Source organism: Octodon degus, unplaced genomic scaffold (genome assembly GCF_000260255.1).
Source record: "Octodon degus isolate 3935 unplaced genomic scaffold, OctDeg1.0 scaffold00053, whole genome shotgun sequence".
Lineage (NCBI taxonomy): Eukaryota > Metazoa > Chordata > Mammalia > Rodentia > Octodontidae > Octodon > Octodon degus.
The window spans coordinates 4,773,135-4,794,464 of NW_004524629.1; the positions used below are offsets into that span (position 1 = coordinate 4,773,135).

The 21,330-nt window shown below is 34.0% G+C and overlaps 1 protein-coding gene across 3 annotated transcripts in view; it reads right to left on the reverse strand.

Annotated features, from left to right (window-relative positions):
- Positions 1-726: 726 nt before the first annotated feature.
- Tex15 (testis expressed 15, meiosis and synapsis associated) overlaps positions 727-21,330 on the reverse strand; it is a 71,567-nt gene continuing 50,963 nt past the window's right edge. For 2 of the 3 annotated variants that reach the window (XM_023717621.1, XM_023717622.1), the window contains exons 6-10: positions 19,811-19,973; positions 11,560-18,761; positions 6,343-6,401; positions 3,653-4,803; positions 727-988 (exon numbers count right to left, since the gene is read on the reverse strand). In XM_023717621.1, coding sequence (XP_023573389.1) covers positions 951-988; positions 3,653-4,803; positions 6,343-6,401; positions 11,560-18,761; positions 19,811-19,973 — 8,613 coding nt within the window. In that variant the 3' untranslated portion in view covers positions 727-950. Of the gene's footprint in view, positions 989-3,652; positions 4,804-6,342; positions 6,402-11,559; positions 18,762-19,810; positions 20,002-21,330 lie in introns of all 3 variants that reach the window. The other variant, XM_004633348.2, reaches the window with a different exon arrangement.

Sequence of the window (21,330 nt, forward strand, 5' to 3'; positions counted from 1 at the left end):
TCATCCTATGATGATTACTACTAAGACATTTTTTACTTTTGCAAAATGTTGAAAAAAACAACTATAATCAGACTACTGCAGCATTAACTTACTATAATACAGCTAAACTAACTGCATAAATATTAACATTTCCTAAAAATTATTAAAAGCATTTAAATTATGAAATACACCTATAAAAGAAACACTATGAGAAGAATGCTTGTAGAAAGTGCTTTAGTTCCTATATAATTAAAGCTGTTTCCAAATAAAATTTCTTTAAAAAAATTTCTCCTTAAGGAAACAAAATATGTGAACCAATTTTTTAAAGAATATTTTACAAATATAAATCATAAAAAATTAGTAGAGTTCACTATGAAGCAGAATTATAAAATATATCAGTTAACTCTAAAGATTTATGAAATTATTGCTCTGTTGACCAGTTCAGGAAAGAATCTTCTGCAGCTCAATACAACTGGCATCAAGGGGCCGGGGAGATGGCTCAGCGGAATAAGTGCTTCCCTGGCAAGCGCAAGGGCCCGAATTCAATCCCCGGTTCCGCAAAAAAAAAAAAAAAATAAATAAATAAATAAATAAAATAAAAATAAAACTGGCATCATAAACCATGTATAAAAAAAGCCGAAACAAAACCAAAAACTTAGTTTGAAATATTCTAATATTACTGCTTAACCTTCATCTTATTAACTGCTCAATTAACTTCTTTTTCTTTCTTTTTTTTTCAAGTAACTTCTTTTAGAATTACCTGGAAAAACAATTTTGGTATTTCAGATGTTAGACATTAATTTCCTATTACCTTAAGCAATGCATTATGGCACCTATACATTTTATAAAAGGCTATTTTATAAATCACATTTCTATACATGTAAATGATAAACATTAAAATAAAAATATATAGATAAAATACTTGGGAGAAAGCTTGTTAAATCTCTTTTATTTCAGTAAAAAGATTATTTTCAATGTCTTGGCTGAAAAGGTTGCTGTTGCCATGGAGCTGGAAGAAAAAACCCACAGAGATTTTAGACACGTTAAATAATGTAGACTAATCATATATAATAGCAAAGTAAAAACTACTTAAGATTACATTAGAACCAAAGAGATCAGAGTTGAAATTATACACCTGCCCTTTGCTATGCATAGGATCCTGGAAAATTTGAGACTCTCTGAAGAGTAGTTTCTCAAATGGTAAGAAGGTAATATTCTTACATCACCCTTAGGTATTCTGTGGTAATTAAATGTTAAAGAACATAATGTGCTTGGCACAGAGGATTCAATTTACTGAATTTCTAGGATTGAATTCAAGCATGCTGAACAAACCAGTGATATGTGGCTCAAAGAGATGTTCACATCTTTGTAAAAATGCAGTTGATTTAAATGTGAGAGGTAATCTCTATGAGTAATCTACACTTCTGAAAACTAGAATATGTGTTTAAAAATATTTTAATGCCTCCAATTTTTTGTTTTTTAAGCTTTCTTATATTTTAAGTAGTTAAGCTGTTAGTGATATTTTAAAAAATCTTCTGGAATTCAATTCTAGCTGAGACTTTCAATATTATCATTTGTTATTGGATATAGGGTCTCACTACACAGTTCAGACTCATAGTGATGCTCCTTTCCCAGCTTCCTCAGTGCTAGGATTACAGGTGTGTGCCTCCATGCCAGCTTCAGGGCCAGCATAGAATGTGGTATTGAGGTTCAAATGCAGGTTCTTATGCTTGCCAGGTAGGCGCTTAGACCACTGAGCTATCTCCTCAGCCCAGCATCCAAAGTTTTGAGATGGACTTTTGGACACTTTACATAACTTTTTCTTTTCTTATTTTGGTACTGGGAATCGAACTCAGGACATTGTGCTTGCCAGGCAGGCCTGTGCTGCTGAGCCATACCCTTGGTCCCTTAAATAACTTTTATTTTCACTGGATCAATATAACCAAAGAGGTAATAAGATTCAAAGTCATATCTAGAGTTGATTCCAGAAGATTTTTAAAAATATCACAAATAGCTTAACTAATTAAAAATACAAGAAAGCTCAAATAATGAAGGTTTCTATGAAAGAATTAAAATCAAGATTTCCTACTTGAGAAATTAAGGTGCACTATATTTTTTCTCAGATGAAAAATTTCTGCCCTGCTTAACTCATTTTGTGGGAAAAGGAGGGAGGGAAGGAAAAGATAGATTGTTATGCCACCACCAAGTTTTATTACATCAGTGAGAGAATCATGTAAGAAATACCAAAATACCAGAAGGATTTTCAAATGGGAGAATAGTAAGGTCAGTGATGCTTGAATATTGAAGTAGCAGCTGTGGGAAATGAGGATGGATATGCAGGATGTGAACAGCTCTGCTTCTCAAGTTATAGTATCTGAACTGTAGCTAGGTGATAAATTTTGTTAACCAGAAATAAAAGTATATTAGACTGGGAATACAGCTCAGTGTTTTAGTGCTTGCCTAGAAAACTCTGGGTTCTATTCTGTCACCCCAACCCTGCAAGAGTCTGCTTCTATATGAATTTAGCCAAATGGTGCCTAAATATTTTTTGTACTATACTTATTTGTAGCAGCTGGCAGGATTTGAAACAACTGTTTAAAAGGAATTTTCTTGCATTATTAACAGATGATAGCTTATTTAAAGTGTTTTTTCTTTTTGAGGTACGGGGATTGAATTCAGGACCCTACACTTGCCAGGCAGGTGCTTATTCTACTGAGCTTTTTTTTTTGGAACCAGGGCCCTTGTGCTTGCCAGGCAAGCAGTTGTTCTACTGAGCCATCTCCCTGGCCCTCTACTGAACTATCTCCCCAGGCCTAAAGCAAGTGTTTTTTGATGGAAGAATATTTGGGTGTAATTACTGTTTCTGTAGAATCAACAGTTATTTTATAATTCTACTTTAAGTCTAATAATGCACATTTCAATTTAATTAAAAACTTATATTCTAATTGTATTTAATAAATAGAATTAGGTGCTTAGAGAAAACAAAACTGCAAGTTCCAGAGGGAAAGTACCAAGTTCTTCTACCAACAATTTCAATTAACAAGATGCACTTACACTAGGGTACTGTATTATGTTAACACACAGAGAAGAAAAAGATTGCTTTATATAGTTTCCTTTTGCACCTTGACTTTTAATCAAAATTTCTCTCCAATTATTAAGATAAGTTTCACAGAATGAAATCTTAAAAATGCGGAACTCTACATGTGCCCAATTTTATTTGGTACTAGGAACTGAACTCAGGACCTTGTACTTGTCAGGCAGATACTGTCATGTTAAGCTATATCCCCAGTCCCTATATCTTTGATTTTTATCTTCTAGGGGCAGTCAACTTCAAATGCTGGCATTTAGGTTTATGTGATATAGCTTTAAAAAAGTCATGTCATTAGAAATTTTTATAATTTATTTAATGATTATATCATTGTATAGCTCTAATTATAATTTACTTAACTATTCTCTGAGATTTTCTTTAAGGACACATTTGTGACACAACCAGTTCTTTTCTCTAATCTTTGACAACTATATTTGTAACTAATAATACAATTTAACTGTCTGATATATGAGCAATTTTACAAATGTGCATAGAAAAATGTCTCATATATGTAATCAATTATGAATTCCATTACATAAATGTACAAAATTAAAAGACTCAAATGTTAAAACTTACACAACTCACCATAAATCCAAGGAGCTTCTGGAAGCACATCTGCAGCAGGATGATAAGGATAATCAGTTGGTGGTAATAGCTGATGAGAAGCATACTGTGAAACAATTGGTTGCTGAAAATAAGAAATAGGCATCTGAGACTGAAAATACCCATTTATTGGCACAAAAGCATTTGCTTGCGGCTGATCGGCAAAATAACGAAAATTCTGAGGGTATAGGAGATTAGAATGTGTGCTTTGGACAGTATTTGTAAGCGTAGTCAGTATTCCAGAAGGAGGTGACTGTACTTCATATGATGTTATCCGTTGGTATGTATGGGTAATGCCATTGCCACTGCTGCTGCTGTAATGATAAATGCACCAAGCATAGTATGGAGTTTCCACTGAATGGTCAGAAGAATTACATACTGGGGCGCAGGTAAACTGTGGAAGTTCATTCCAGTGTATGGCAGTTTTCTGAGTTAGGACTTTTGATTTCTCTTCATCATGTTCAGAAAAGGAGTACTCTGTTGTCTGAGTCACATCAGGGGGTAAGCTTCCAGATGCTCCAAGAGGTATAGGACTGGGATTCAATGTATCAGGAATCCTGCTCTGGTTATATACAGATTCTGGAAAACTGGCACATGTGGATTTATTAATAGGTGAATCTAATTGTTCATTATCTTGATGTTCTAAGACTGTGCCATTTATTTCTAGGTTGGTATGTATATGCACTGATGAATTAGGCACAAGAGAGTCACCAGTTGTTGGTTTTATGTTTGAAAAACAAGTTTGCTGTGGGAGAGTCTTAAGTTTCTGTGAAGGTATATCTTGGTCTTTTGACAAAGTGCCATTTATACTTTTCTGGTCACAAGTTGCAAAAGCAGCATCATTTTTAAAACGCTTTGTTTCAGGAGCACCAAAATTCACATTTTTCTTTATGTTATTTAAGTTTTCCTGTTGTTCAGTGAGGTGTTTTGAGGCACTCGGTGAACTATTAGTTACATCTATTTTGCTTTGTGACTCTGATGTGTAAGTGGCTTGTGGGTTCTTTAAAGGTGAAAATGAGTCACTTAATGATCTCTGCATTTCATCCCTTTTTGGAGATACACAATTTCTTTTCAGATTGTCAGATGAACTGGATCTTATTGTGTTCTCACCTTTGGGATGAAATCCTGTAGTCCTATTAACAACATGTAAACAACTTTAAATATATAGTCATTAATTTTTTGGTGATGGGGATTGAACTCAGGGCCTCATTTATGTTATATAAGCATTCTACCACTGAACTACAGTCTACCACTTTATCTGGCGGCAGAAAAACAAGGTTGGAGATCCTACTGATTCAGCCTTGGAGGTTGATCTCCAATCAAAATTTTAACAGAATTTTGTATTTCAAATTTTTATTCAGGGTTTTTGAAGAAAAGAATTTATTTTATTTTATTTTTTTGCAGTACTGGGGATTGATCTCAGGACCACTTACTCTACTGAGTTAGCTCCTCAGCCCTAAAAAGAATTCTTAAGAGTGACATTTGCTCATTTTGTTAAGAGTATACAAAGAAACTGTTTCCTTGCTTGTAATTTAGATACTTATCCTGATAAAGATTATATAATCTGCATTTTAAATGTATTTCCAATATTGTAAAATTAACAGCTTTGTGCTCTGGATATTTCCTCATACTTTTAAAAGTATAAAAATGGGCTGGGCTGTAGAGTTAGAGAATTTGTAGTAGTAGAGAATTTGTCTAGCCTGTGTGAGGCCTTGGGTTTGATCCCTAGCATTACCAACCCCAACACACAATAAAAAGTAAGAAAATATCATTAGTGATTGATGTAGTTTCTAATTCATACTTCCAACACAATGGTGATTTTCATTATTTGTAAATAACCATACATTCACATATGTGCACGTACACAGAAAGATTGTAATTCTCAGCTGTGTATTTTCAACTTCCTACCAAAGACCTCCTAATAAAACATCTGCAAATATCTTGCCCATCAAGTATCCTTGGTATTTTTACCTAAGACAATATTAAAGCAGGCTGAGAGAAGCCAAAATCCTGTCATATCAACAGTAGCATCAGATTCTCATAGGAGCACAAAGCCTACTATGAACTACACACGCAAGGTTACGTGGTTCTTATAAGAATTTAAAGCCTGATGATCTGAGATAGAGCTGAGACATCACTGCAAAAACATTAGAAGAGGTTTTACTGAACAGAGACAATAATAAATAAACCTACTAGTAGTCTCTTACTAAATCCTTATTGAGTGACAAGTGACAAGCTGCATCTGGTTGCAGGCTTTATAGTGGCAAGTGAGTTGATATAATTCAATTATACAGCTTTATGTGGTGGCAGAAAAACAAGGTTGGAGATCCTACTGATTCAGTACTGAATTGTTTAATTACTTTATATTAAAATGTAACAACAAAGTACACAGTAAGTGTAATGTGTCTGAATCCTCCTAAAACCACCCTGCCCCCTCAGTCTGCTAAAAAAATCATCTTCCACAAAACCAGACTCTGGTGCCAAAAAGATTGGGACCTACTGATTTACAGAATAAAGCCTGAGTTTATTTGAAGGCTCACTAAAAACACAGTATAATAAGAAACACATGATGCAACAGAGTAGTATGAATAATTGCTTTTTTCTTCTTCCTATGTTTTGTTTGTAATTTTGTTTATAGTTTTGCTTCAGACAGGGCCCACTATAGCTCTTACCTTAGACACCTGAACACTGCCTTCTCACTGTTGATTTTGGAGATATTGTTCATGTTAACCTATGTTTAAAAGAAACAAAGAAAACTTCCATTAGTGGTGACAAAATAAAATATAAATATTAATCTTATTCCCCAAAATTGACTGCTGGACTTTCCATATTTCATATACTTGAAGATTTTTTTTTTAAAATAGCAACATTGTTCTTTTTCTAAAACTAATCTTATTTTATCTTTACCATTTGGCCACTAAGTCCCACCAGTTCTTTAAACAATGTACTATAAAAAGAAATGCCTATCAGGCTTTGTGTATGTGTACATGAAAGATAAATCAAATTTTTGTTTAGATTTGGTTCCATCACTAGATATCTCATTATACAATCATTTTAGGATTTTTTTTTTTTTTGGGGCTGGCTAGGCCCGCCTTAAGGGCTTGTCTGGTGAGGCATGTGGTGCTGGGGATCAAACTGGGGCCCCCCACACCTGAGTGAGTTTGCCCAAGCAGGTGCGTTAGACAACTGAGCTAGTCTGCCAGCTTCTATACAAGTATTTTAAAAAGCTGAAGAAATACAAAATCTAAAACACCTCAGGTCCAAAGCATTTTAGACAAAGAATACTCAACTTGCATGGATTTGTACTTATTTTATAATCAGCACTCTTTTGTGAACTGCAGCTGCCTAAAATTTCAAACTATATTCAGGATTTCCTTATCTTTTAAATCACTAAAGCAACACTTTTTTTTTTTTTTTTTTTGTATTTAGTATAGGTCTACAGGGTCTCACTACATAGATCATCAGACTCATAGTGATCCTCCTGTTTTTAGCCTCCAAAGTGCTGGGATAACAGGTATACACCACCACTCCCAGTCTGAATCACCCTGGGGGCAGGGCCAGCACAGCCTGTAGGGGATGGAACCTAGTTCCTGTGTCTGCCTAAGCAGGCCCTTTAATCTGCAAGTTATCTGGCCTGCCCTCGTAAAGCAATACACTTCATGTGACACTTTGGTATGTTCACAAGTGAAATTCAAACTTCTTAGGCCTATATTTAAGACATACTATCTGCAACCAACCTGAAATTACCACCACTTTTTTGTGTGAGACATTAAATACAGGGCTCTATGCATATGGTAAACACTGAGCTATAACCCCAGTCTATGAAACAACCTATTTCATCCTAGCTAGCTATTGCCAACTAGGTTAAATTTTAAACTTTTTCAGTAGCAGTAAGTAGTGTGTCTTACCTTCTTTATTTTTTTACCTGGTAATATATTTTCCTGTTGCACATAGGTTTGGTTAGTGTTCTCCCAAAGACAAATCTAACAATCTAAGCCTTTTTTTTCTTTAGCACTCAGGCATGCTAGGCAAGTGTTCTGCTACTAAACTATACGCCCAGCCCTTTTAATCTCAAAAGAGGTTCTTCCTATGTGGCCCAGGCTGGCTTTAAACTTGTGATCCTCATGTCTCCGTCCTCACACAGCTGGAATTACAAACATGAGATATCATGCCCAGCTCCCATGCCACTTTTCTAGTAAAAAAAACCCCTCATTTTATTCTTGATGTGGAGTACACAATTTCTGCTCTTGTTGTGTCCTGGTTGTTAACTATTCTGCTATAAACATGGTACAACAGGTAATGATTCATAGAAATCAAGTGTTCTTGTATTCCAATAATTAGAAAAAAATTTAGAATTAACCTAACAAAGGAAGTAAAATACCCCTACAATGAAAACTACCGTACTCTGAAAAAGATGATCAGAGAGGACATCAGAAAATGAAAGACACCTCTGTTCCTAGATAAGCAGAACCAATACAGTCAAAATGGCCCTAAACTTTCAAAATGGATAGATCTAATGCAATCACAATAAAAATTACAATAATACTGATCACAGAACTAGAGTAAATAACTCTAAAACTCATAATGGAACTAGAAGAGACCAAGAATAGCAAAAGCAATCCTGGGCAACAAGAGGAAAGGAGGCATCATAATCCTGGATTTCAAGTCATATTACAAAACTACAGTAATAAAACAGAATAGTACTGATACAAAAACAAACAGGAACATTAACAGAACAGAACAGAGGATGCATAAACAACCCCAGGCATATTCAGTCATCTAGTCTTTGACAAAGGGACCAAAAATATATGCTGGAGGAAAGACAGCCTCTTTAGTAAATGGTGTTGGGAAAACTGCCTATCCATATGCAGAAGACTGAACCAAGACCCATATATTTTACTATGTACTAAGCTACAATAAAAAATGATCAAAAATCTAAATATTAAAACAGAAATATGGGCTGGGGAGATAGCTCAGCAGCATAAGTGCCTGTTTGGCAAGTGCAAGGGCTTGAGTTTGATCCCCAATACTACAAAAAACAAAAACACAAACAAACAGACCAAAAAATCCACCAGAAACACAACCAGATAGAAGATAAAATACATAATGATAAGTGTAGGCAAGGACTTTCTAAACGGAATCTAAATTGTACAAAAAATAACAGCAAGAATCAACAAATTAATGGGTCAGCCAGATAACTCAGTATGAAAGTGGCAAGACATATACTATCCTTCTACTATTACAAAAACTGTAGTTTGTACAGAAAAGATTCAGAATATGCCCCAACTGATTTTTTCATTCCCACCAATTTAAAATCTCCAAAATTATACCGCAGAGGTAGCATGTTTCAGTCAAGACGAGATGACTCTAAAATAACAGAGAAACTCAAATAAGTCCCGTGGGTCTATCAAGTTATACTTCAATTTGAAATTTAACTTAAGTTTTGAAAGTTAAATCTAACAAGTTAAATTTGAAAGTGCACAATAGTAAAGAAAGTAAGTTTAGACAATGAAAATACTGAGGCCAGCCAAATAGCTCAGTGGATTAAAGCACCTGCAAGCAGGCGCAATGGCCAGGGGTTTGATTCTCAGGCCTGCCATGCGGGCCCCACCCCAGGGCATGCTGAGACAGCAATTGAGACTGGGTGCAGTGGCGTGTGCCTGTAATCCCAGCACTTGGGAGGCTGTAAACAGGAGAATCAGTACAAGTCTGATCTAGTAGTGAGACCCTTAACCTCCTGTGGACCCTTCTCTAAAATACAGAAAAAAAAATAAAAAAGAAAAAAAGAATCAACAACATAATCAAATTAGATTATATAAAATTTAAAAAACCCCTATGAACAGCAAAGGAAATAACCCAGAGAATGAACAAACAATCTACAAAATGGGGGAAAATATGCCATTTACACCTTGGACAAAGAAGTAACATCTAGAATACATAAAGAACTAAAAAAAAATTATATGCCTCCGAAATAAAATAAAAAAATGGGCAACAAAAATGAACACACTTCTCAGAAGTACAAATGGACAATAGATGAAAAGTGTTCAAAACCTCTGGCCATTTAAAAAATACAAATTAAAACACTGAAATTCTATCTTATTCTAGAAAGAATGGCTATCTTCAAGAAATCAAACAGTAGCAAATGCTGGTGAGGCTGCAGGGGAAATAAAGAAGCCTTCTACAATGTTGGTGGGAAAGTAAACTAGTATAACCATTATGGAAATCAGTATAGAGATTCCTCAAAAACCTAAAGTTAGAAATTCCATTCAACCTAGCAATTTCTGTTCAAGATACCTTTCCCTAAGTATTAAAGATATTATATTACAGTGATATGTGCATATTTATGTTCACAGCAGCACAACTCATACTAGCTAGTGGTCTGTAGGTTCATCAACAGAAGCATGGGTAAAGACAATGTGGTATTTATACATAGAGGGGTATTACTGTATAAATCTCTATAAATTGCATAATCTAACTATAAATTACATAATCATTTATAGTAAAATGGACGCACTGTGACACCATAAAATTAAGTGAAATAAATCAAACATACAAGCTTAAATTCACAATTTCTCTTATATGAGAAGTATAAATAAAGTATAAAGAACAAAATAAAAGATAGTAGGAAACAGAGAGATCTTTTGCCAATGGGAAGGAGACCAAGAGATAGAAGGAGGGGGAAGAAAGGAAGGAAAGTATAAAGAAATTGAGATTATGCACATGTATGGACTTTTATGATATATGTGATAATTATGGACTGTATATATACACTAATCATTATGGATTGTACACAGGTATGAATACAAACAATTTTTTAAAAGACAGTATTAAATTCCTATTTTCTAGAACTAGAATTAACTCACAAATATATGCAACTGGAATGAGCAAAGAATCCTTTCATTTTGCACATAGGTTTCCGTTTACTTCTGAACTAAGAATTTCTCAGAGTTGTCAGAGATGTCCCTGAGAGTAGAGCAGGGACAACTGTTAGTTTGGGTTCTGGAGCTAGAATCTCTGGTTTTAGATAGATTCTCCCATTTCTATGTGACCTTGGGAAGGGAAGTTTCTAAATTTTCCTATGTCTCAGTTTTTTTTCTTTTAGAAGAGAGAATAATGATGCATGTGTTCTACGGTTTTCATTAAGAATGACTATGCCCTTGCTACATAAAATTATTAAAATGTTTTCATATAGGACTTTCTCTACTATTTTAAAACATTTGCTCAATTTCTCTCTCTAATCAGTGATGTGAACCTGACATGTGTGCCACACTGGGAGCTGTTATCACTAAAAGGTCTATAATTCTTCGTATCACTAATCTAGATAACTATGAAGTAGGCTTCATTAGCTGGTTGTTAATATTCATTACACATTGGGTGTAGGATTGTTACATAGAGGCTAATCAATAAACACTTGGTTATCCACTTAACTGGCATTCATAATGAACTTTCTCTTACAAAGCTATTAAATCCAGGTGTGCTAAGGTACATCTGTAATCACAGCACTGTGTAAAGGCTTAGGCAGGAAGACTGTAAGTTTGAGCCCAGCCTGTATAACTTTGTAAGACCCTATCTCAAAATAAAAAATGGGGTGGTGATGTAGCTCAGTGTGGAGCTGTGGGTTCAATCCCTAGTACTAGAAAGAAAAAGCTAACTAAAGCTCATTCTTCCAAAATTTGTTTTCCAAATACAGTGTACATTTGCAAGACATCTTCCATATGTACAATTTATAACATTTCATGGATGAGTTGTTTAATCCAATATTTTAGTTACCAAAATTAATTTGTTTTTCAAGGCAATACTTAAACCACACTCAACTTTTACAAGTGCAAACTATTTGTCTGCTTAAATACATTCTCAAAAATAGTGGCTTCATTTTAAAACATTCATACCTTTCTCTTTTTACAACTAGAAATATTTTCCTCTTTTTCCTGAGAGTCTTCATATTTGTCCAGAGCAACAGACCGCCTTTTAGGTGAACTTGAAATGTTTCTGGTAACGTACCCTGAAGTTAAGGGTACCTCTGCAGAAGTACTAGGTCTGGTATTTTCCTCAGGTATTGTAAAATGAATATTCATCTTTTCTTTTCTCTTGAGCTGGAAATTCTTCCTTTTGTTATGTAACATTTGGTACAGGATAAAAGAAGTGGTTAATTTAGCATTTTTAGCACATATGATCTTCATATATTCAATTGTTTTCATGACTTTAATAATATGGGCAATTTTTCCTAAATCTTTCTGAGGAAAAGACATTATATTTTTGAGTAGTGTAGAAAATTGACTATAGTTGTGTTCTAACTCTGTCACAGTGTTTCCATAATTTATGGATATTATATATGGGACAAAATCAATGTATGTGGAAATGGGACACTCAGATTTCTTTATGAGCTTTCTTATTTCTGAAAGTTCTTTAAGTTCCCTTGAGAATAAATGAAGAGCATATGAGCAATTAACAGCTTCTTTGTTCTTGTAGATGATATCCAGATCTTTTTTACATTCAGAAATACCAGTTTCTACTGCTTCACTAAGGCAATCTCTTGGGTTATTGTCAAGAAATGAGAAACAAACCATTTTTTCTTGGCAGTGAATCAGTTCAGGAAGAAGTGACAAATCAAACCAGAGCATACCTCGAAATCTCTGATTGTCTAATTTCTTTGCCACTGAGTTTTTAAGAAAGTGAACTGTTTCTGAGAGCATGGCAATTTCAATATATAATTCAGTTGCTTCAGGTTTTAAAATTACAGCTCCATGTTTGTGACTTTTCAGCATGTCCAAGACGTTTTCTTCTATGATAAAAATATCATCTATATTATCTCCTTGTAGAATCTGAAATTTTTCTTTTATAGTTTCTAAGTGATCTGTACAGATCGAAATAAGGTGCTGTAATTTTTTTAAGTCTGCAAATTCAGCCTGATCCAATATTTCACTAATACTAATATCTGGGTGTGAAAACGAAGTACTTTTTTCTATTACAATTAGATTATCTGATTTTCTGGAAGTAATCACAGTATCTTCCTTAAGCTCAAAATTCGAAGTTGGTATATTGTTTGAATTTTTGGACAAGTTATCGTATATCTTTTGCAATTTAGATAAAGCCCACTCATTCATTTTATGTATCACTTCTTTGGGTTTTTTTGAGTATTTTTTGCTGAAAGATTGTCTCTTCTTTTTCCAAACAAGATTTTTTGCAGCATCAAAGCATATATGCTCTAGACCATAAAGTGAGACTCTAATATTTACTGCCTCATTGCTCCTTATGAAATTAACTTTTGAGGAAATCATTTCTATGATGATCCACAGATGGTCTTGTTTTTCTAGGTATGAATGAACTTTAGGAGAGTCTTCATATGTACTGATCAGCTTTAAAGCACTTTTTCTTAAGATTTCTAGGTCTCCTAAACTATCTCCAAAGTTAACTCCACAGGTAAATGGAACAGAAAGAGAAAAATTAAAACAATCAGAATATTGCTTCATTATAGCTTCACATTCATAAATCTGTCGTCTGTATTTTAAGAATGCATAGTATGAATTATCCCTTTTTGTTTCGGCACACAATTCAGTCAACTGAGTATGATAATTCTGCAACTCACAGAATGCATCATATTTTAACCTTCCTTGAAAAGCAGGATAGAAACTAGACTGCAACTGATATCCATGTGGCCTGCCAAGAAGTTCACTGTACAATGTCTCATCATACCAAAGCAAGCTTCGGAATGTTGGTTCTCCTTCTAAGAGCCTTTTTTTATTTTCAATGAATTGAATGGTTTCCATTGCCATCTGAAGTTCTATTAAAGTGTCAATAGCACATGGGTTTAATTTGTATTTGCAGTTATTCCACAGATTTTGTTCTACCAAAAGCTCTCTTGAAATCAGAATTTGTTCAAGTGAACATTCCTGCTTTCTTTCGAAAGCTTCCACAAATAAAGGGAGAATATTCTGACAAGCCTTAGTTTCTTCTTCTAGAACCTCTAAAGATAATGCTTCATCTGCCCTTTGCAAAATTTGGGATAGCTCTGTTATAAGCGCTACGTAAGTAACTGAGCAATATTTTTCTTTTAATTTATTCACATATGATGTAGGTTTCTGAACAGTCTTAACTTGAGAAGCTTCAGAGTGGGCATGGAGAATAGGTATATGATCAATTTCCAGAATGTCTGGCTTGGAAATACAGCCAAACTGACAGTCACTATTAATTTTTCTCTTGTCACTTTTTCTTTTGTCAAGCTGACTAAAAACTGTGTTATTTAAAAAGACTGTCTCTGGGGTAGTTTTAATGCTTAGGTGAGAATCAGTCAAGTTTCTTTTAACTGTTTTTGTATTTAAGAAAGAGGATTTTTCTTTTCGGACCCTTTTCTTTTGATTTTTGTACTCAGTCATGACAACTGGTCCTTCATACATGCTTTTTTTATAAAGTGAATCTCTTGTTTTTTCTGCTTGTTCAATTTTCCTAATTTTTCTGTTCCAAGTATTTTCCTTTATAGTATATTTTTTTGAAAAATTCTTTATATCTTCTCTTAAGAGACGAGAACTATCATTAAAAAATGTCTTCAATGTATTTTCCCCATAACTCTTAAGCCCTTCAGCTGATGTCAGATCCAATTTTGAATGCTCAGTAACATTTGTTTTATTCCCTTCTACACAGAAACAACTATTTGAAGATTGCTGTGTCTTTGGAAGTGCCTTCCTACCATACATCTGTCCACAGTGTGACCTAATAGTGGGAGGTGCAGAATAATCTATAGCAAAAGCCCTCTGCTTATCCAAACATTTTGAAGATTCTCCCTCACTATCTGTCGTTGGTGTGGTTGGTAACTGAAGAATACTGTATTGTTTGTTTGATATCAAAGTTACGTTGAATGGGCCCATAATGTTTCCTGTAGTAATACTTGGTTTGCTCTCAACTGGAGCTATCCACCTTTCTATAGGAAAACTTTCTTTCAGGTTACTTTGACAGCCAGATATAATAGAGTGATCTCCTTTGCAGGTATCAACATTTAAAAAGAGCTTCATGTTGGAATCTAGGGTTGAAATAAACATGTCAGTTTTCACCTTTGTGTGGTCTATACATATTGCATCATAGTTTTTCTCTGTGCTGTAACTTACATTGTTTTTTTTAGTTTCACTTAAAGATACTGAACTACTTTTGGTTATTATTTCATTAACTTCAGAGGTTTTTTTTTTTGCCGTATCCTTATTATGTGCTGACTGGTGCCTAAGCTTTTCACATTTACTAGTTTTCGATAACTGTGCACCAACTTGATTTTCTTTTTCAGATTGTTCATTTGAGTAGGGCAGATATTCAGTTTTCTCAGAAAAAGGTTTAAGCTCTGATCTTGAATCTTTCATACTGCTATTATTATATTCTGAGTGACTTGTACTTTGGGATATAGAAAAGAGTGACAATTGTGATTCAGGGTGGTGGTGTTCATCACAATATTCTCTAACATGAACAGTGGTGTGACTCATGCAGACACTGTTGTTCATGCTTTTATTGGAATGGCATACTGCACTCTTCTCTCCATTTGTTTTGTGTGACTTGTGCTTTGACATGCAGGCTGGCTGACTAACATCAAATCCAAAAACTCTTTCCCCCAATTTTTCGTATTTTCTTTTTGACAAAAAATGCTTGGAATATCTTCTTTCAGATACAGAACTACAATTCTGAAGGTCACAGCTTTCCCAGAAATTATTGCATATTATTTCATATGCTTTGGGTAATGGGCCCTTTCTTTTTTGTCCCACTTTAGCTATTAGCTGCAAAGACGTGTGAACTCTTCTATGAGCTTTCTTTAAGTGAAGAACAGCTCTGTTTAGTTTTCTGGAAAGACGTTTGCTTTTACATAACGATGCTTCACTATTTAGAATATCTAGAACATCTTTTATGTGTCTTTCTGACTGTGAAAACGTTTTCATTCGTCCTTGGGATAATGAAGAAAAGCACTCGTATGAGTCATGATTGGACAGTCTTCTTTCCTTCTCACAAATTTCATGCTGTTTCCAATCTTTATGTGATATCTTATGGTCCTTAAGAGATGTATGAACCTTTCTTCTGCAAATTCTTGATTCCATGTCTTTTTTATTTGTAGTATTAAAGTTAGTTTTTGACTTTTTAAAGAAACATTTGTGTTCATTATTTATTGTTGTGACATTAGAAGGTTCAGAACAAAAAGATTCACTGTTTTTTTTTTCAGACATGTGATTATCAGTATTGTGACTCAAATTAAATGAATGGGAAATTTCAGATTTACTCACAAGGCCTGAATCCTGCATGGAATTATCAAATTGATCTTCACATGGGCAACCTAGATTTTCACAAACTGACTTAGAATCAACTTCAAATCCTGGAGCTTTCATAGCTTTCTCCTCTTCATTTCTTTCCGGTTTTGAGGCTTCTGTTAAACATTCACTAAAATTTTCTTTCGTCAAAAGGGTATCTTCAGGGGGAATGAATGTTTGTCTAATGGTGTTAGTAATTCTAACCTGTAGATCTGGAAGCAAAATTGGGTAGAGTTTTTTATAAGAAGAACAAAAAGTAATAGTATTCTTAGAGTGATGTTGATCTATATTCTCTCTTATAGTGCTTCCCAAATCATTCATCTTTCCATTACTGCTTCCGAATAGACCTTCCCAATCGATACGAGACTTCAGAGCCTCATATTCTTCATCAAGCGTATCTTCATGGCTATGTCTATTTTGTTGAAGTAAAAAATCATCATCATACTCTTCTAATTCTACTTCAATCTCACTTTCAACATCAAAATTTTGAAGAACTGAGTTCTCATTTACTGGCTGATGAAGTGAATCTTGCAATTTATTTTTATCCACATCAATTCCACAGTCAGCAATCTTATGTTTTACTAACAAACCAAAATCTGGACTCTTAGAAGAATGAGTTTCTTTAAACTGGTATCTTTGGTGAGCTTCATGATTTGTACTTGATGTAGGCAAAGCAGTGTTAGCTAACTCTATTGTAGGATTTGATGCTATACCTACTGAAAGACCTTCAACTTCAGGAAATGGTGTCAAAGCCAAATGCTCTACATTTCTTCTGGTGTTCTGTACATCTCTTTGTTTCATGGCAGCAAAAGTATCTTCATTGTCTAATGTAGTTTTCGGTGACTTATCTTTTTCTTTCCAAATGAAGTTGAATGCAGTAGAAATGTCTTCAGAACTGAGAATTTCAAATTTGTTGTCATTTTTATTCTTCTTCCTGTCTTCTATACTGGTTAAAGTATTGTTTGTATGGCATTCTTCCTTCTCATTTCCACAGATAGTCTCTATCTTGTTTTCTGGAGGTGAAGCTCTATCATCCTCTTCAGCTTCAGTTTTGTTTTCTTTATCATTATCTCTTGGCCCTTTGAAATGAGTATTTAGAAATTTATCATAATTCAACTGTGCAGTACCAGACAGCATGTGAGGCTGATATTCATCTTCAAAATAAGGATTTTCTTTGCAGTCTCTTTGAATGTTCTCTAATAACACTGGCTCATTTTCATTTTTCTTCTGGACATATAAATATTCTGTAGTTTTGCTGCACTTTGAATTGTTAAGGGCTATTTCAATGCCATGAAACATAGAATTAGCAAGTAGTTCTCTGGTCTGAAGAACTTCTTCTGCTTCTTGGAAAGTATCAGTTATAATACTAACATAATTTTTATTTGTTTTTTCCAAATTCATTTCTCTTAGCTTTTGAGTGAATCCAAAACTCATTGGCATGCTACCTCCATAGTCTGTAGAATGCTGAGGATGCTTTTGTGAAATGCTCTCTAGAGTAAGATTACTTTCTAAATCCAATGCTAGTTGATCCTGTTCATTATCCTTTGTGGTAAAGATGGGAGATTCTGGCATTTCTAATTCTTGGGTAACTGCTATTTCATCCATATTTCCTCCCAAAGGATCAAGGGTCTCATCGTCTTTGTATTCTTGGCATGAAGAAATGTAATTACTGATCGGAGTGATTTTTGTTTCATTAGTGAAGTAATTATCAGTTTCTTTTTGCAAAGTTTGTTTTTCTTCATATCTGTAACTATCTTCTGGGTCAGTGAAGTTTCTTATCTTGCTGGTATTTTGAATGCACTCATGCATGTTTCCTTCCCTTTGGGCTGAGAAGACTGTAGATATCTGGTGACCAGTATGATACAAAGTGCTAAAATTAGAAGAATGTAATTCTTTTGAGTTACGACTACTGGAGTCTTTTCTGTCAGTATTCACTGATTCGTAAGAGCTATGTGGCCTGCTGCTGTGTTTCATTAAAAGTGGAATATTGTTTTTCTCTTGGGCTCTCTGGGCCGTAGCCTTGCTGTGTTTTTGGTTCTCAAGCTCTGAAACATTTAACAAAGAAATTGGGAAGGGAAAATTGCCTTGGTCCTTATATTGTCTGACCCAGGGTGCTACGCAATAATCCACTGGATCCATGTTTTGAGTCTGAGATGGAGAGTCATCAAAAGAAAATTTGTTTGTATCCAAACAATCAGAAAGAATAGCACAATCACTTGGGACAACTTCAGATGAGGATGTAGAATTAGTTGCCACACATGACAGGTTTATGTCTGAATTATGATCTAAATTCTTCTCAAATGGCAAAATCTCACTGAAACCTATAATATTATTTTGTTTTCCCAAACTTTCTCCTTTTTTCATTAGTCTTGGGTCTTTGATGAATTTTGAAGTAATAAGTGTACTTGAGCCAATATTATTGTGGGAAGGAAAAGTAGGAGACATAACATTTAAAATATCTTTAAGATATGTTGAAAACATATCATCACTATTACCACTTCCTTTATTATCACTGGGCATAAAAGAACGATTTGAATCACATGCAAGTCCTTGGGAAGTGCCTCTAATTTCTGCTAAACTGTTCTCTGATTGCCCACCATATGTTTCAAGTATAGACATATTTCCATTTTGCACATTTTCATAAGAATCAGAAATATTTGCATTGAAGGAATTTATCGCTGAATTCTGTGTACTGCATGAACAATTTTCTAGAGCAAATGGATCTACAGGTTTCCCAAAATGCTCAAAGATCACAGTAGCATCTTTTCCCTTTCCAATTCTTTTGGCCACTGTACAGTTATTCAGACAGCAGTTTCTTTCTGTGAAAATAATAGAAATGTAAGAACAATATAGGCAAATCAATACAAGAAAACTGTCATAAGTAACTAATTAAAAGCTCATCTAATAATGTAATGATGATTAAAATTTGTGCTCATCAGAAAAATCAAAGGTAAGGCAATGAGTACCATGCAAGTAAAATATAAAACAAGCATCATAAGCTCTACCTTAGTCTAGGAACTTACTAACAAAGGTATGTGCTATTAAAAATGGATTCTAACAATAGAAAACTTAAATTGGAAAATATTTTTTTCAGCTAGCCCTTATATTAATTTACAATATATAATATTTGATAGTAGCATCTATGCATTAGTAGGCAAAACTGTCTCCCATTTACTGTTATCTTGCTTCTTTTCCTTCTACCATGGAAAAAAAGAGAGAATGAGGTGAGGAGGTAGGGTGAAGAAAACTCCAGTCTCACAAAGTCTTTATCAGGGGATAAAGCAAACCATTACTTCTCTGTCAAAACACAATAAATGTGTCTATCAACTGAAGTGTTTTAGGTTTCAGATTTTTCTGAAATTTACTGTTTTGTCTATCTGAGACAGGATTCCTATCTATCTATCTATCTATCTATCTATCTATCTATCTATCTATCTATCTCATGCTGGCCTAGACTCCTTATGTTTAGGTAGTCCAGGATAGCCTAGAACTCATAGAAATCCTCCTGTCTCAGTCTATTGAGAGCTTGAATGCATTTTATACATTGAAGCCAATTGCAGATATTATTCTTAATAATTGTATGGGATTTCTACTGGCATCATGGTGGTACTCAAGAAGTTTTGGATTTTGGAGCATTTCAGACTTTGGATTAGGAATGTTCAATGTGTGTATATAAATAAAAATCTGAAAAGTGATGATGAATTTTCTATCTAAATTTACAGAAATTTATAAATTTCCTAAGTAACCTACAATAATAAAGGAACTTATAAAACACTATTTTGCTTAGAGATGCACAATATATTAAAAATATTCAGAAATTCAAAGATCAGCACAACAGTACTAAAGTAGAATAATGCATCTATCTTACCACTCCTCTTAGGAAATCCTGTTGTAAGTAACCTCACAGATGTTTTACGGTATCCATTATCCATTTCGTGACCAATAAATTTTACTGTTATTATTGCATATGGAAGACACTGCCTAGGCTTATCTACTGGCTTTGAAAGGGCACTGTATTCATAGAAGTATACCTGAAGACAAAAAATAGAAAAATTTATGCTGATGAATTTTGGCAGTTAAATTCAAGCTTACATTTTAAAAATGCTGTATACTTGCATATCACATAATTTACTGACTTCCATTTACCAATTCTTTTCTCTCTGCTTCAACCCTTAATTTTTGAAGATATATAAAATTCATTTTTTTTCTTCCACCACATATTTGCAATGTTTGTAGAAGCAGATATTTGCAATGTTTGTAGAAGCAGATATAATCTGTTTTTCAAACAGGAAGTATTATGTTATTAAGAGTTAAACACTGTGCATACACTGGGAGCCATTACATGCTTTGATAGAAAAATTAGGCAAATGATACTTATTACATGTAAGAATATGCACATATTCCTATACAGAAACTTTATTTAATTATATATAAAACTTAACCTTCTATAGAACATTAAAAGCCTATAGCCAGGTGTTGTGGCTCCTGTAATCCCAGCACTGGGTAGGCTGAGGCAGGAGGATTATTGTGAGTTGGAGACCAGCCTGGGCTACAAATTGAGCTCAAGACCATCCTGAAATGCATACTGAGACCCAATCTCAAAAAGACCAAAGGAAGAAAAAAAAAAGCAAAATGTGATAGAAAACTGTTTCACTTCATGGCTAAATACATAAAGCTTTTCTTATTTTCTACAGTACAAAGAATCAATAATATTGCTTCAAGACAGCATTGTTCATTTTCAGATTAACATTATTTCTAATATAGCATAATCAATAATTATGGGATACAAATGGCATTTTGAATACATATATATATATATATATGAGAATGAGTATATAAAACTAACATATCTGCCATCATACCCATTTTTTTCCATAATTTTATTGAGAAACAAATATCAGTGAGACAGTTTCAAATCCAATTAGTAGGGCAGTTTCAATAATTAATACATTGCATATTGTTGTCTCAGTGGTTATTCATTGTACAAGATGCAAACATGATACCTTGTTTACAAACACTATTAGAACAAATCTTTCTATTCATTGAATTAAGAGAATGTAGTTGTATATCTATCCTATTCTGAATATACAGATCAAAAATGGTTGTTCATTTCTATCCCCTTTGTTTAGTTTTGTCATTTAAATATTACAGGTGTTCAATATAGTTCTGGAATCATTAGCTACAGCCATTAGACAAGAGAAAGAAATAAAAGGAATAAGAATAGGCAAAGAAGAAGTTAACTTATCTTTATTTGCAGATGACATGATACTTTACTTGGAAGACCCAAAAATCTCCACCAAGAAGTTACTAGAATTAATACAGAAATTCAGTAGCATAGCAGGTTATAAAGTCAATACCCAAAAGTCAATAGCATTCCTCTACACAGAC